This window comes from Cinclus cinclus, chromosome 1 (assembly GCF_963662255.1).
Source record: "Cinclus cinclus chromosome 1, bCinCin1.1, whole genome shotgun sequence".
Lineage (NCBI taxonomy): Eukaryota > Metazoa > Chordata > Aves > Passeriformes > Cinclidae > Cinclus > Cinclus cinclus.
In genome coordinates, this window is record NC_085046.1 from 135,916,136 (window position 1) to 135,931,633 (window position 15,498).

Genomic DNA, 15,498 nt, shown 5'->3' on the forward strand with positions numbered 1-15,498 from the left:
GAAGACAACAGAAATTGAAAAGTTGTAATGTTTAAATTAAGACATACTGTCATGGTCATTTGCAGTGGTCCAAAGCAAAAATGAAAGCCATAAAATCACATAAAAAATGAAAGACATATTAGCCCAAGATTCTGCTCTGCCTAATGACATGTGAAGTCATTTATTTATTTATTTGTTTATATTAGATGTATAAAATAAGCTGTATTTTCACTGGCCCTGGATAATTGGTGGAAAGTACTGAAAAACAATCCCTTATTTTGTCTGAAATTCATCACTTTTATGTCTTCGTCTCAGAGTAATGTACAATTGTGTAAAACTTTTAAAATTATCCTTGTCAGCCATAAAAAAATCCCCGGTATTCCTTAGTTCAGCATAAAATAAATAAGTTCTTGCCCCTCTACTCTGGTCTTCTGAGACCTGAACTGGAGTATTGCATCCAACTCCGTGGTCCCCAACACAGAAAGGACATCAGCATGTTGGAGTGTGTCCAGAGGAGGCCACCAAGATTATTAGAGGGGTAAGGCACCTCCTCTGTGAGGAAAGGCTGAGAGAAGTGGGATTGTTCTGTCTGGAAAAGAGAAGGCTACAGGGAATCCTAGTTGCGGACATTCAGTACATGAAAAAAGCCTACAGGAAACATGGAGAGAGATTTTGACAAGTGCATGGAGTGGCAGGACAAGGGTCAAACTGAAACAGTAGGTTTACATTACATATTAGGAAGAAATTCTTTAGTATGAGCATGGTGAGACACGGGAACAGGCTGCCCAGAGAAGTTGTGGGTGACCCACACCTGGCAGTGGCAAAGGCCAGGATGGATGGAGCTCTGAGCAACCTGGTCTAGGGAAAGGTGTCCCTGCTCATGGCAAGGGTTTTGGAGGGTTGGAACTAGATGGTCTTTAAGGTCCCTTCCAACCCAGACCATTCGATGATTCTGTGATTATTTTCTTACAGAAAGAGATTATGAATGTTTAAAGCATCAAAATAATTCTACTATTACAGTTACAAATAACTTTTTGGGATTTTCTTTTTCTTTTGCAAAAAAAAAGCAAGCTAAAAAAAGAAACAAAATAGAGTAACTGACACAATGGGCAAGAAAAATCTCATTGTCAAACCTTTTTCCCTTCCCTTCTAAATTTTAGAAAATTAATTATACACATGCTTTTAAAAGGATTGTTTTGGGCAGCCCTAGATAGAAACAGTTCTAATATTACATGCTGTAATACATAATACTAATTAAATAATAATTTTTTTCTACATTTTATATAACATTTCAGCTTCTTTAGGCTTTCCTGTACACTCTTCCCCTTTTAATTTGGTGAAGAATGTTATATCACCTGCCTTTTGTATCTCCAGATAAAAAGTGTTTTTCTGATTATATTGGATGGCTTATAGAGGCTTATATAATCAAATATAAATTATAACATGTTATCAGTGGTGAAAATTTTCACGTGATAAACGACAGATGCAAAATTGTGCAAGAGCAATTGATAAAATGAAATAAAAAACTGTAAGGAAATAATAGGAAGGTTAACACATTTTTGGGAATAATATTTTGTTTAAAGGATAAGAATATAATAGAGAAGAAAGTAAAGCCTTCAAAATCTTAAAAGGGTTTGAACATAAAGTATCTGTTGTCATTGAATAATATTCCTCTTCAGGTAAAAGGGCCAATAATCCAGTTAAATACTCTTACCAAATTTCACAAAATGGCAAGAGGAAAGTAAAAGCAGATACCTCCCTTGTGTGAGCTTTCTGTTTGTTAATTACAGTGTAGCTAGAGTATAAAGATACCATCTGTTTCACTCAGACATTAGCTACTCAAAGAAAGTATACAGATACTTGAAACAAAATTGCAAAGAATTGTCCTTTTCTTTCCTCCATTTCCTCAAATATTTTTCATTATAGGTTAGTGAAATAACATGTTGATAGAGCAATAGTGCTACTCAAGTTGCGTAGCTATTTGCACATTACTTTAAAAATCTTAACTTAGGGAAATATGCCAAAAAACCCTCTTATTCTACTGAGGATATACACTCAAACTGTGCCACATCAACTCTTTGAGATATATATCTGATTTTGAGAATCTGAACTAAAGAGAATGAGAAATGCTGAGGCAATAAAACTTCATGGATTCTTTAAAGCGTTATTAGAGCTCAACAGACTGCAAAAGCATGGAGAAACAAATAAAAAGCCTCTCAGATAAATTTCTAAACCCCCTTTTCACATAAATCACTGCAAGTGCATCAGTAGCTGTTCTATAACTTTACCCCCATGTACTATCCATTTTTTGTTGTAATCCCATTCTTATTCTGCATCAATATTTTTCCACTCAACTTAAATGACTGCTTAAATAAGTTCAGTGTATAATGGCCTCCCTCTCTGGCTTCAGAATTAAATTTAAGATCATATCTGAGAATGGAAATACATATGTGAGAATCTCTCAAATAGGCTCTGGAAGTGGGTAAGGTCATAAAACGCCAAAATTACCTTGGAGTCAAGGGATTAAAGCCTCTATTCATGGCTTCAAAAATATGGAGCAGAAGCACTCTTTCACTACAAATAAAATATTTTTCACTTTGTACTTCCATTTACATGATTCATTCTTCCATGTATGCACATGCATGTATTTGTCATGCACATAGAAAGAATGAGAGTAGGGGAAAACAAGGGCTAATACAACCAGAAAGCACAAGAAGCTCAATGAGGTAGTGTTAATATTAAGAGTCTCTGTGTCAACCCATGTTAGAAATGTTGCTGCTGCTACACAAAATGATATTAGACTAGGTCTTGCTAATCCTGAAAAAAAAAGTATATATATATATATATGTAAATTTCACTGACCAGAGGAAAAAGAAAGTCAATATGGACCTGGCTCAATTATTTCTTCTATTTCAACAATAAAATGTCTAAACGAATTTATTAACAGTTAGGCAGCTGTTTAGATAAGTCATCCTGCTGCCTGTAATAAGATGATATAGCACTAGAAGGCAAAAGGGAGAAGGACACTGCTGTTCCTGTGGAGCTCTTTTCTGTTTCACCCCATACAATCACAACAGAAATGAAAACTCCCCACAGATGTCTCTGAAAGCAGAAACTCTTACTGATTAGAAAAGAATGGAGATTTTAACATGCCCACATCACCTCCTTTGTGACAAACACTAATCATAATTATAATCATTCAGGCACTGTCCCAGCTGCCGTTGAAAACCAAAACTAGCACGGAACATGATATTTTACCGGTTTTGTTTATTTGTTTCTTTAAGATAAAAATATATCTTTACAACAAAATCTGTGCCAATTCTTTCCCTTAAATCAGAAATGTTTTCACTGAATTCAAGTGTTTTCACCACAACAATTATCTGTGACTGAACTATCTTATTAAATAAAAATTAAATTAAACAACTTACTTGAAAACTGTATGGCGAATCCAGATTTACTGATATAGAAATCTGTGTCAAACTGGATAGTTACTATGTTGAGTGTGCTGTGAATGCCTTCAGGAATAAGGGAGCCACTAATTTCTTTGAGCAACATCTCATTCTCAGGTGGACCATCCCAAACTCGAAGAATGTCATGGGATGCCTCAGTATCAAAAGCAAGAAATTGGAGGCTGAAAGAACACCATTTTATTATCAGCTTTATTATTACTTAATAGCACAACTTTAACAACAAAACTAAACAAACAACAGAAAAAAGCAAATAAAATTTAACTTCAAAGGGTCATTTTTAATTATGTTTCACACATTTCTTTGAATGCATGAAATCCCAGTACTAAAATTAATTTGAAAGAAAAACACCTTCGAATATTTCATTTTTCCTACCATAAAGTAATATATTACTTTAGCCATTTGAATAATCTATAAGTATCTACACAATCTTTTCAGAAAAGATTTTCATTATTTCTAAGACAACATTATTTATCGCATTCCCATCAAAACAAATTAACCAAAAAGAACTGTGAAAATGCAGGTTATGTTGTTTTGTGGTTTTGCAGGTTTTTTTTTAAATGTAGTCTTTAACTAGAGAGTTCTGCTCCATCATTTCACAGAATTATATAATCTTTTACAATTTTAAAGCTCAGACTTCTTTGGATAATGCTTACTGAAAATTCAGCAATTTCAACCCAAACCTCAAATGCCAAAACCAGTGATTTGCATCTTAAGTTTTAAGCCTAAAATCCCTTCATTTTTCTCCAGTCTAGAGGGCACATTTGGTTATTTTATTAAAAAGAATTGTTAAAATTGTAAGATCCATTTTCAGTACCTGACAATATTTCCTGGGTCTACTTCAATCACCCACATGCAACGCAGATTGTTGTCATAGGGAAAAGGATAGCCAGGAGACAAAATTCTTCCTGATGACTCTCCTTTAAACCGTCCTCCACATTCAGCTAATAAAAAACAACATTATGGAATGATCCTACAGCTAATCATCTGAGCAATCAATTTATACATTTACTCTTTTGTTGAACAGGCTGCACAATTAAACTGACCACATGCCATAATACTGTGAAACAACATATAAGGACTGCATTTCACCCCTTGCTTCACCTACTTGCTCAATCCCAATTTCATCTAAATGAAGATGAAAACCAAAGCTACTAGAATATTTAAGTCTTATCTTCTTGTCACTCTCCTAAGGAAATAATTGGGCCTGTAGGTAGCTGCAAAACTTATGAAGTTATAGTAATATTGAAAAGAATCAGGAGTGACAAAAATGCCAAATAACTTTATATTTCTTAATATCTTGGTTTATTTTATCTATTTCATATCAATATATGAGATTTTTCTAGCTTATTGATATTTACATATAACTGAAAAAAATATTAGTTTTACAACGCCTTACTGATTAAACTTTTTCTGTTGATTACTTGCTGACGTTAACTAGATTTGCATGCATTTGGACTTTCAGTATGCACAAATGTTTAAAGATCATACAGATCAGATTTCACATAGATCTAACAAGCCTCGCAATTTCTGTTCTTTCTTGCATTCAAAAAAATAAGTAAAGCAATAAAAAAATGGAAGAGTGATATACCAATGCATGACGGTAGAGGATAGTCCCATGCCCTTCTTTCCCCAGTCATACACTTAAGAAGGCTGCTTCCATGGAGTGTGTAACCTGGATTGCATCCATAAACTATAGTACTTCCAGCAAAATGACCTTGGTCACTGATTTTATATCCAAATTGTGGCACACCAGGGTCCTCACAATGTGACAGCTCAAAACCTGTGCAAGGAAAAAAATGTTGTGTTTATAGAATCTAACAGATAAATACATCAATGAAATTCAGATTTTCTGGTTCTCAGTGGAAATCAATCATTTTCAAACTACATATAACATCGTTAGGATTTCTTCTGTGTAAGCAGTCTAAGTAGGATAACTGCCTATACACCTTTCTTAGAGCATGACCAATCTGAGTCATATATTTAATTTTCCTAAAAGTTCAATTAAAGACAGAAAAAAAAATCATTCTCATTATCAATAAGTTTTAAAATTTTATGTTCAATTATAAACTGGCAGCTAAAGGGACTGTCCACTTACTTTTGAATAGTCATTTAAAGGCTCATAAACAAAACTCAACACCAGATTTCTCATTATTTTGCATTGTAACAACAGCAGCACAATAGCACCTGTGGCACCAAAGAAAAACTATTTTCATCAATCCCTACCCTAACTTTTTGTTCAGTGGTTCATAAATTTAAGAACTGCATGCAGGAATCAGTGAATAATGATATAGAGAATTCAAGCCAAACAACTTGGAGGACATTTCTGAGACTTAAGAGATGTGAAGCAAGAAGAAAACAAAATAACAGTGCATTACATAGAAGCAGGGAGGTATACTAACTTATGGGGAAATATAAACTGCAATTTGGGAGAAAAATTTTTTATTCCAAATCAAATTTTCTGTTACTAACTGAGAAGTAACTTGAAATCTCACTTTGTTCAAAACCAAGTAATTTTACCAATATCATGTGGCTTAGAATGTTTGTGGGCAAAAAAACCCCAAAAAACAAAATCAAAACAAAAAAAAAAAACAAAAACAAACAAACAACAAACAAACAAAAAACAAACAAAAAACCACAAAAAAGAACCCAAAAAACAAGAGCCTTTGTATCATATTGCTATTCCTATACACAGGTAATATGGGAGGAAATGGAGGGGTATCCATGTCTGCTTTGTTCAACAAATCATTCACACATTATCTGTCCATCAGGTCAGTTGGTAGCCTTTCACAATCTCTCCTCAGATGCTGCATTACTATTCTTGATTGAAAAAAATGTTCTTTATTTTGTTTTACAGGCAAAATACTTGTAAATTCATTGTAAATGTTGAATAAAGATGCTCAGGCAGATGAAAAAAAAAAAGTTTATCAAATGCAGTATCTTTCTGGCTCTTCCTTCAGCTCATTTCATGTGTGACCAAACATATCTCAGCCTCCACAACCTCTGATTTGAACTTTTCTCATTCCTGAACTATTGTTTCTTTGTACAGTGTGTGCTGCAGAAGCTCTGAAAAACATTAAAGTGAGTCCCAGATGAAGAACCATTTTTGATAATGCTGGTTTGGACACTTATTGACCAGTTAGAATTTCCTTTCTTCTAAGGAAACTTCTGACCACACTGCGAAAAGAAGTTCGAATCTCCCTTGATCACTCACCTGTCTTCATTTCTAGACAGCCCCCTTACAGACACAGAACCAAAATCAAGTTTTTAACCGATCACCTCACTTTTGAGGGTTACTCCATTGCCTAGCCATGGGAACTAGCAGCATTTTTGCTGCCCTAACTGTGTGCGACCAGAGCAGGCAGAGGCTGTGGTGCCTCAGCCAGGGCACGGTGGGGCAGTTTGTGAGGGGCAGCACACAGGGAGAAAACCCCTTTGAAGGGTGAAGTTCCCACTGGCCCCGTAGAGAGACTTGAACTCCTCCTAACTCAGCAAAGGCACACTGGTTTTTGACCATCTGCACAGCTCCAGGGTGATCATCCAACCTGACCCTCAAGGCAGAATGGTGGGCACTCCCCTGAGCAAAGGCTGCAGCTCTGACTGGGAGGTCTGCACCATGTCTCCTGGTTATGGATCCACCCAGACAGAGCTCAGACCCAGCTCTTCCTTGTATCCAGTCTAAATGTGCCCTCTTGCAGTTTAAGGCCAGTACCCCTTGTCCTATTATCACCTGTCCTTGTAAGGAGTCCCTCTCCATCTTTCTTGTAGGCTCTCTTTAGGCACTGGAAGGTCCTATAAGAGCCTTCTTTATTCCAGGCTGAGCTGCCTCAAATCTCTCAGCCTTTCTTCATAGGAGAGGTGCTCCAGGCCTCTGATCATCTTTGTGGCCATCTTCTAGACTTAATTTTTTTCTTCCAATTCTACCAACATCAACAAAAGAAGATTCATCACTGTCCAAGTTAAGAATTCTTTGGGCTAGGAAAGTGTAGTCTAATATGAATATCTCAAAACACAGGAAATATTATTGATAAGGTTCAAGTCCTGGGTTTGGTTGCACCTATATAAATAAGAAAAATTAAATTCCTTGACACTCACATAGTAACACAGCACTAAAAGTCCTATCTTTAATCATAGGGTACAGTCCTATTCTATCACATGCAGAATATTATTGTGCAACTTTCATCTGAAAAATAATTACATACTCTTTTATTATCTTGAAATATTTTCCTTTCATTCTGCAAGAATTATGCAATTTCTTATTAGAAATAGTTTTAAAAACATTATGTCAAGCTTTTAAATGAACAATTTTTGAGCAGGTGAAATTGAATGATCTGAGCACAAGGCCAAAAAAAAAAGATGTTGATAGCTATGTTGCAGAATTACCTTATAATACTGTCCTGTTTGATAAAACTAGTTGTACAAAATAATTCAGTGATTACGATAAAATTATATAATTAAAAGTTATACACACTACATGTCAATAGTCACATGTTACAATTTCCAGAACCTGACACTTGCTAAAGTAGGTATTTGTAGCTTCTTCTATATAAAGTCTAAGCCAGAGATCAGAAACACTTTTTCATCTCCTCATCTTTATAGTGTAAATCCATATATAGGTTTTTGTTAGGAGCCTTTCTTTACAATTTTGGTTCCAAATTGCATTATTCTAAACAATAATCCAAGCTCAGAAACAAAAACAAAGTAACTATCAGAGGTGAGTCTTATGAGCCTTCACTTATGACTTGTATTCATGAAGCAATGCTTTTTGGTTGCAGTTCTTCACATACTCACATACTTAAATACTTCTGTATGCTAAAACAATTATCTTAACCTTATCTGAAACTTACCCTGTTTTTATTTATGCTTTCCAAAACTGAAATGTACCCCTCTAGAAAAATGACAGTGATTTATCTACCGTATTAAATGTCAAAGCCAGGTTTCAGTATGCACTGTGTTTTGGGTTTTTTCAGGTACAGCAGTGAATATATATGTTATTTTGATGAGTGATTTGGTGTCAATTTCTTCCATAATTGTCATTTAACTTCATTTTCATCTTTTAAGTGAAGAATTTTCATTCCTTTGAAAACATAAATCTATTCCTACTGTTTTCTCAAATACTTACTGGTATACACAAGCTGAAAACCTTCATCAGTGCCCTCTATGTCCGAGTTAAATTCCAACCATAAATGATTTGAAGTGCTACTTAGGGTCAGGCCTCTTAATGATGCCCCAGTATATGCTCCCAGCAGGTGAGCAGTGTTGTCTTTGCCATCATAGATCTGTAAAAAATGTGAGTTTTACAGTTATGAAGAAAGAAAAGAAGACATCTTTTATTTACAAAACAATGCTGTACATCTGCATTAAGAGGAAGAACAGTTCTGTCAAGGGAGATCGATTGCCAATCAACCTGAAATACTAATTAGAAATACTATTTACCTCTCTTGACTTAAGCTGACTTTGAGGTGGTGAATTCTCGAATGCAGTTTAAAATATGTCAATCCTTTTTTTACATAACAGCAGAAGGGGGCAGAGGTGCCATATCAGCTCAGGTTTTTTAGATCTCTGTGTTTTCAATGTCAGTATTGTAATGCTGATCACAAATCACTACGTATCAGCAAACACCTACAATGTGTATCTGCCTCAAGTCTGAGGTGGCACAACAGAAAATCCCATATCCCCAACTTCAGCCTCTTAAATAAAACTAGGGTGGCTTTTTATCTTGTGTAGACAGGTTAAAATATAATTGTGAAGTAAAAGGAGACTAGGAAATAAATTTACAACTGCTTCTGTAAGTTGAAAGAGTATTGTAATCTATATGTAAATCATAGTATCACATTTTTATTATTTATTTTTCTTCAAGTGTTGTTCTTTTCCATCTATCAGAATTCTAAATATGTACAACAACATTCTAATAATTCTCAGGAAATTTCCCAATAAATCTGGTTTCTTTAAAACACCATAGACTGTGTATACTTGCAATTCCTAAGAAAACCACCTTCCTATAATTTAGCTACAATTGCTCACCCAAACATTATTTCCTGTAGGATTTATTTAGTGACTTCTATAACAACAAAGACTTTGATTGATGTGGTTTATTAAAAAAATTCACTTGGAAATCAGTAAATTGACCTGTGAATAATTTTCAATTTGCAACACAGGGAAATGGTAAAGCTTTATTAAAATATACTGAATTGTCTATAGTTCTAAATTCTATTTTAATTCTATTAATTACAAATGCAATTAAAATTTTCATTTTTAGGCATGAATCTTCATCAGAAAGAAATCAAAACTAATACACCAGCAATAGTAGTAAGGCAACATAGTAAATGTATATTATTATGATGCCTGTTCCCTATTTGTAAGAATGAGTTGCGCACCTAATTCCTATTTTCTAGAAATCCTCATGTCTCTAGTAATATCTAATACTTTACATTTAATGATAAGCTTAAATAAAACAAATAAGTAAGTTCTAGCGATCTTTAATGAGCAAATATTTGTACAAGAGTTTAATATGCACAAGATGACTTGACAGAATTCCTTGCTTTTTACTGACACAAGTAAATAAATTCGAAACAAACTTAAATTTAAAAGCCAACGTCCTCATCTGGAAGTAAGAAATCAGAGAGGAATGAAAAGTGCCATTAATGCATGTCAACTAAAAATTATTTCAATGTGTATAAAGCAGTATTAAAACAGACGTCTTATGTTTTTTAGAAACTCCTTTAAACTATACTGAGATAAGCAATAAAGCCAGAAAAAGAAAAAAACCCTGAAACTAACCCCAAAACAAGAAACACCAAACCAAAACCAAACAAAAAATCCCACCCAACTCAGAAAATTCATTCTGAAATACACTTAGTTTTACTTTAGCCACTGAGAGGAAAATACACATTTCAGGAGAGTTACTGCTATCCAGCAGAGATATTTACACCATGACAGACTTAAACAAAACCCAGCCTAAGTCCACTTATAATTAATAGTTACCTAGGATTTGGGATTTATTTTATTTTTAAAAACTGTATAAGAGCGAACCGTTTCCTGCTATCTGTGTATCACTAATACCTAACCAAAAGAAGCTGGTGATAACCAACTACATACCAGTATACCAACTATTCTCAATGTCTCACCAAAACTACAAATCAGCTGTGTCATGATACCACTTTTCTTCAGGTTAGAATTTCCCCCCACACACTTTATTGCCAGTTGTGTTAGATGTCCTATCATATTAAACCTTTCACATTAGTCCACTGACATCTCTCATTAGTTAATACTCATTCTATTTTGTGGGCTAACTAGCTGTCACACTGAATAATACTTTTAAATCTATATAATTTCTATGGAGGAACAGAATTTAAAATACCTAACGCTTCTGAAACTGATCCATTTGAGTAGGAGAACTGCATTTGGCTGAGGCAGGATTGTGATTCATCTGAACACTAGATTGAATTATTTTTTTCTTTTCGTTGCTGTCTTTCAGACATTCAAAGTACCCCTCTTGTTAAGACACAGGGATCTCCCTTAGGACAATGAATGAGTTCATGTTTTCTAGTGTAACTCTCAATTTGGGCCATATTTTCATTTTTCTGATGCATTTGAGTTAATAGGAAAAAAAAATGGAAATGCACAGAATCATTTAAATTTTACAATCTAGTTTGCCAATAAAGAGGTAGCAGACCCTTCTGAGATTTGCTGAACCAACGTTTTCTTTCTAGCCCTGTTAAACTAGGTGGGAGCTAAATATTTTGAATGAGTTAGTAATTCAGCTTGATAATGTTTTTTGGAAGGCAATATTATATACAAATTAAGGTAGCACAATTATCTTACTTTTAATATATGAATTTACTTGCTTATAGGCCTTGCCAACGCATCTAGATTTATGTCACTTGGGTGCTAAAAGTAAGTCCAAGAATAATCATTATAAAAATACCCTTTGGTTGGATATATCTTTCTTTGATGTCATCCTGTAACATCAATTCAAAGAAAAATGATTCATGACTGGGTAATGCCTGGATATGCCAATAACAAACTATTCATAAAACAGAGGTCCATCTTTATTTAGTATTTAATGGCCCAATCCTTAAATGATTAATTCATAGAGAAAAAGCAAAGGCAGAGAAAAATTTGTTAATGCTCTTTATACCACAATAATACGTTGAAATGTTACAGGGAAGGATGCTAATAGCAAACACTCTAACTAAATATTTGAACTAATAGATGTTTTATTCAATTTTTGAAGGAAGTGTTCTTTGCATTTACAATTAGAGGGCAAATAAAACTTGCTAATCTCTTAAGTGGCTCCATTATCAACAATTTTTAAATGGAAATTAGTGCCCTTTTACTGCTAATTTAGTTAACTATATAAAATTTTAGCAAGGGAGTATCATAAGTGAATGTATAAAATTTGTGCATTTTAATCAAGCTCTTTTTGAGATTTTTCCATTGAAACATAAAAGGCATATGGATATGAAGATCTGTTCCTTCATAAAGAGAAGAAATAACATAAAATCAGCAGTGCGGAACTGAGGCTGTCAACGCCCTGTCAAATGTATATCACATGCAAGTAGAAGCACTAATATAAAGACAGAAAAGGGTCCATATGTTTGGGGGGGTGAGGGGGATGGTTGCCCCCTACATTTATTACCTTTTTTCTCAGCCTTATATTCAGGATGATACTGCTAAATGCATCATTATAACCATGAAGATTCTTAAGAAACAAATTAGCACAAAGGTCCAAACATCACATTCCTTCAAAGTCTTTGCTCCATTCCCTCAAAAACAGAATCATGTGCACACCTTTAAATCTGGCCCACAGAGGAGACAATGAACAAATGCAGTAAGACTGAATCCTCTGTATTTGGCAAGAGCACAAACAGTGCTGAGCCAAGCACAGCCAAAGAGAGCCCTGGGTGCCAGTTCTGTTTGCTGACATGCTGTTACCTGCCTGTTGCTGCAGTGAGTGCTTTAGTAAAAGGAAAAAGAAAGATTGCTTTATAATGTTATTAAAAATAATTCTTAGATAATTTTTTTTCCACATAGGTGCAACATCACATACCACATCAGTTCTCACTCTACATAAAGCCAAGCACATAATCTACTACAAAAGACAAAAAAAAGGATCCTTTTCATATTCAGTGTTCCTCTCTTTGTTTTATGTTTACTCAATGAAATCTGTCTGCAGAATTTTTGGAAGTGGTTTGATTTTTTTAAAATTTAAACATTACGAGAAAACTACCCATTAATTAGTACCCTACATAAGTACATTTTTATTTATGCTGGAATCTATTGAAAATAAAGATAACAATAATAATAGCCATGTCCAAGTTTCAGTTTTAATAAAAGTGACTTTTGCCCTGTAAATTAATATGTATGTTAAAATACCCTTGAAATAAAAGAATATTTTCTACATTCAACAAATTTCAACACAAATAACATGTTCACCAATATCAATGGACTATTCAGGCAAACAGAACAATGATAACTCTGTTCTTTCTGTGTGTATCTCAAGGATTTGCTTACAGCTAGCAGCGACTAGAGAGTTTACGAGGAAAATTGCTGGATGGAGATAAAATCTGGGAAAAAGAAACAGGTAGAAATATTTTCATACTTTGGTAAAAATTAATCATTTATCTTTGCCTCCCACATAGGTAATTTACTCTAAAAATATTGAATTCTGGAAATGTAGTGCACAAACTAAATTATCAGTACAATTGCAAAGAAGGAAGTAAGTGTTACAGAGTTTCTGAGATTAATATTAAATGGATTGGCATGTAGTGATTGTACAGATCCTAAATTCTTCATATTCTTTCATATAACTTTCATAATATTAGAACAAGATATGACACTTTCAAGAGCAGGTTATATCCCTATACACACAAAACAAAAAAAAAAAAAGGGTGGAGATAGTTATATATTTCTTACAGTTTCTAATAAAACCAATAAAGACCTACACCGTTAATGTAAGTAGCCAGAGCAGTTACTGAAAGTTATTGAAAAGAGAACAAGAGAATTGCATACTAAATGAAACAAATGAAAACCAAATTATGTGCTCTGAAACCTCTGTTCTATACCAGTTTAGAACAGATAAAAGGGGACTCCTCCTTCTCTGCCCCTGGAGTAATAGTAAGGGTTGTGATTTACTTGTGTTAAATATGGTGTTTCTCTCTAATGCTGCATTCCCAGGACAGATGTTTCATCGTTTCAGTCACAGTGTTTGTCAGATATAAACATCATCCATGGTCAGTTAATTCACATGGCAAGCAGCAGACATGGCTTCATTAAAGAACTTGTCAGAATTTTAGTACAATATTCAGTCTATTCAGACTTTGAATGGAATTTTAGCTGCATACCTCTAGTGATCTAAAAATCCTGGCTGCAAGAAGAAGTAACACAAAGTACATTACTAACTTCTTTGCCAGCATTTTCATCTCTTGCTTCTGAGGAAGAGAGATTATCTAAGCAAACTTTGTCACTAAAAACCTGAGCTTTAACCATGAAATATTATGGAGTTGCTTCGTTTGTGTTTGAGGGAAGAAAGACCCCTCTAGAAGCAAGTGTTTTAAGCATCTTGATCCCTCATTCACAGCTGACTGGGAACTCTGCATTCACGATATATCACTTGGCTGCTTTGAAGACAAAATGATTATTTTTTTTTTTTACATTAAATTTAACTTCCAGTTACAAAGCAGTGATGCATATTAGGTTAAAAGCATTTTTGACTATTAATGAATAATCTAAAACCAAAATATAACCCTGATATCCTATTCCTGTAGCCAAAAGTTTATTCTCCACAATCAGTAAAACAGGCAAATTAGGCAGTCTATTCCCTTTTTCAGAGCAGAATAGGATAGTAGAAAGGGATTGGCAGACAAATGCAGAGCTGATTCTGGGAGAAAAGTTTTGGAATGTGTGACTGAAAAATTCCTGAAGAACTTTTCTTTATCAAATGAACACATAAAATGAAAGTGTGATAGAATTAAGACAGTTTGTGAGAATTTCATCTAAGAAAGGAGGCAGGAAAAGAAAGGCATGATGGGTTCCATAGATATTTCTTCCCACAGTTGTAAAGGCTGAGTGACTCTGTTTTGCTATGATGTCAGAGAGACTGAAAAAAAGTGACAATCATAACCAAGAATACTTCTTATAGTTTGTTTTGGATATTTTTTTTTAATAGGAAGGAACCTCAGCTCCATATATTTCAAGGCTGCGGACTTGAAAAACAAACACTAATTATTACACAACATTAGTTTCATTTAAGAAACACACCTGCAACATACAGCAAATATTGCTGCCACTGGCATTGACAGTTGAGTGGTGGCCTTCCTCTATTCATAATTAATTTTGCATTACTCTTAATTTCCCATTAATTGAGTAGCAGTATTAAAGCAGAATTTTCTTCTCTAAGTCTCTGAGTTAAAATTGTCTAGTTAAACATCTGAAGTGCATTTGGTTCAAATGGCACTTGAAAAGTCATAAATTATTACATTGTTTCAAATATTTACATTAAAAGATTAAGAAAGTAAAAAAAAAGTTTCTTTTTTTTGTTTTTATATTCCTTTATATGTACCTAGCTGTATATAACTGTAGCTCCCTTCCCACAATGTTTTTTTTTAAATTAAGATAATAGAATTGAATACTTTCAACCTTAAAAAGTCTTGAGAAAAATCCATCTGTGTTCTTTTATTGGCTAACAGTTGCTTGAACAACTGATTTCATTGGTTCATTGGTTGGTTTAAGGTTTTTTCCATGCTACTTACATTTTAATAAATGCTAAACAGATTTCAAATTAAATCTTTCAAAATTAATAATTGTAACAGTTAAAGGGCATCCACTTGGCTCTCAAATAAGTAATGATTTTAATATAAAATACACACATCTGTACATTCTGGGTATCTAGTAGCCTTTGGGGTTTTTTTTGTTTGTTTGTTTGGGTTTTTTTTTTTTTTGCTTCTGTTTTGCTTTAAGAAGAGCATTTTTTTTAAATTTAAAAACATTTGATTTTCTTTTTATTTTTTTTTGCTTGATTTCATTTTACATTAGTTGTTTAGGTCTGCTT

General features: G+C 33.9%; 1 protein-coding gene across 3 annotated transcripts in view; it reads right to left on the reverse strand.

Moving 5' to 3' along the window:
* CSMD3 (CUB and Sushi multiple domains 3) overlaps positions 1-15,498 on the reverse strand; it is a 590,741-nt gene that overhangs the window by 187,550 nt on the left and 387,693 nt on the right. For all 3 annotated transcript variants that reach the window (XM_062491358.1, XM_062491350.1, XM_062491342.1), the window contains 4 exons: positions 8,569-8,725; positions 5,038-5,229; positions 4,264-4,390; positions 3,408-3,610 (listed from right to left, as the gene is read on the reverse strand). In XM_062491358.1, coding sequence (XP_062347342.1) covers positions 3,408-3,610; positions 4,264-4,390; positions 5,038-5,229; positions 8,569-8,725 — 679 coding nt within the window. The remainder of the gene's footprint in view (positions 1-3,407; positions 3,611-4,263; positions 4,391-5,037; positions 5,230-8,568; positions 8,726-15,498) is intronic.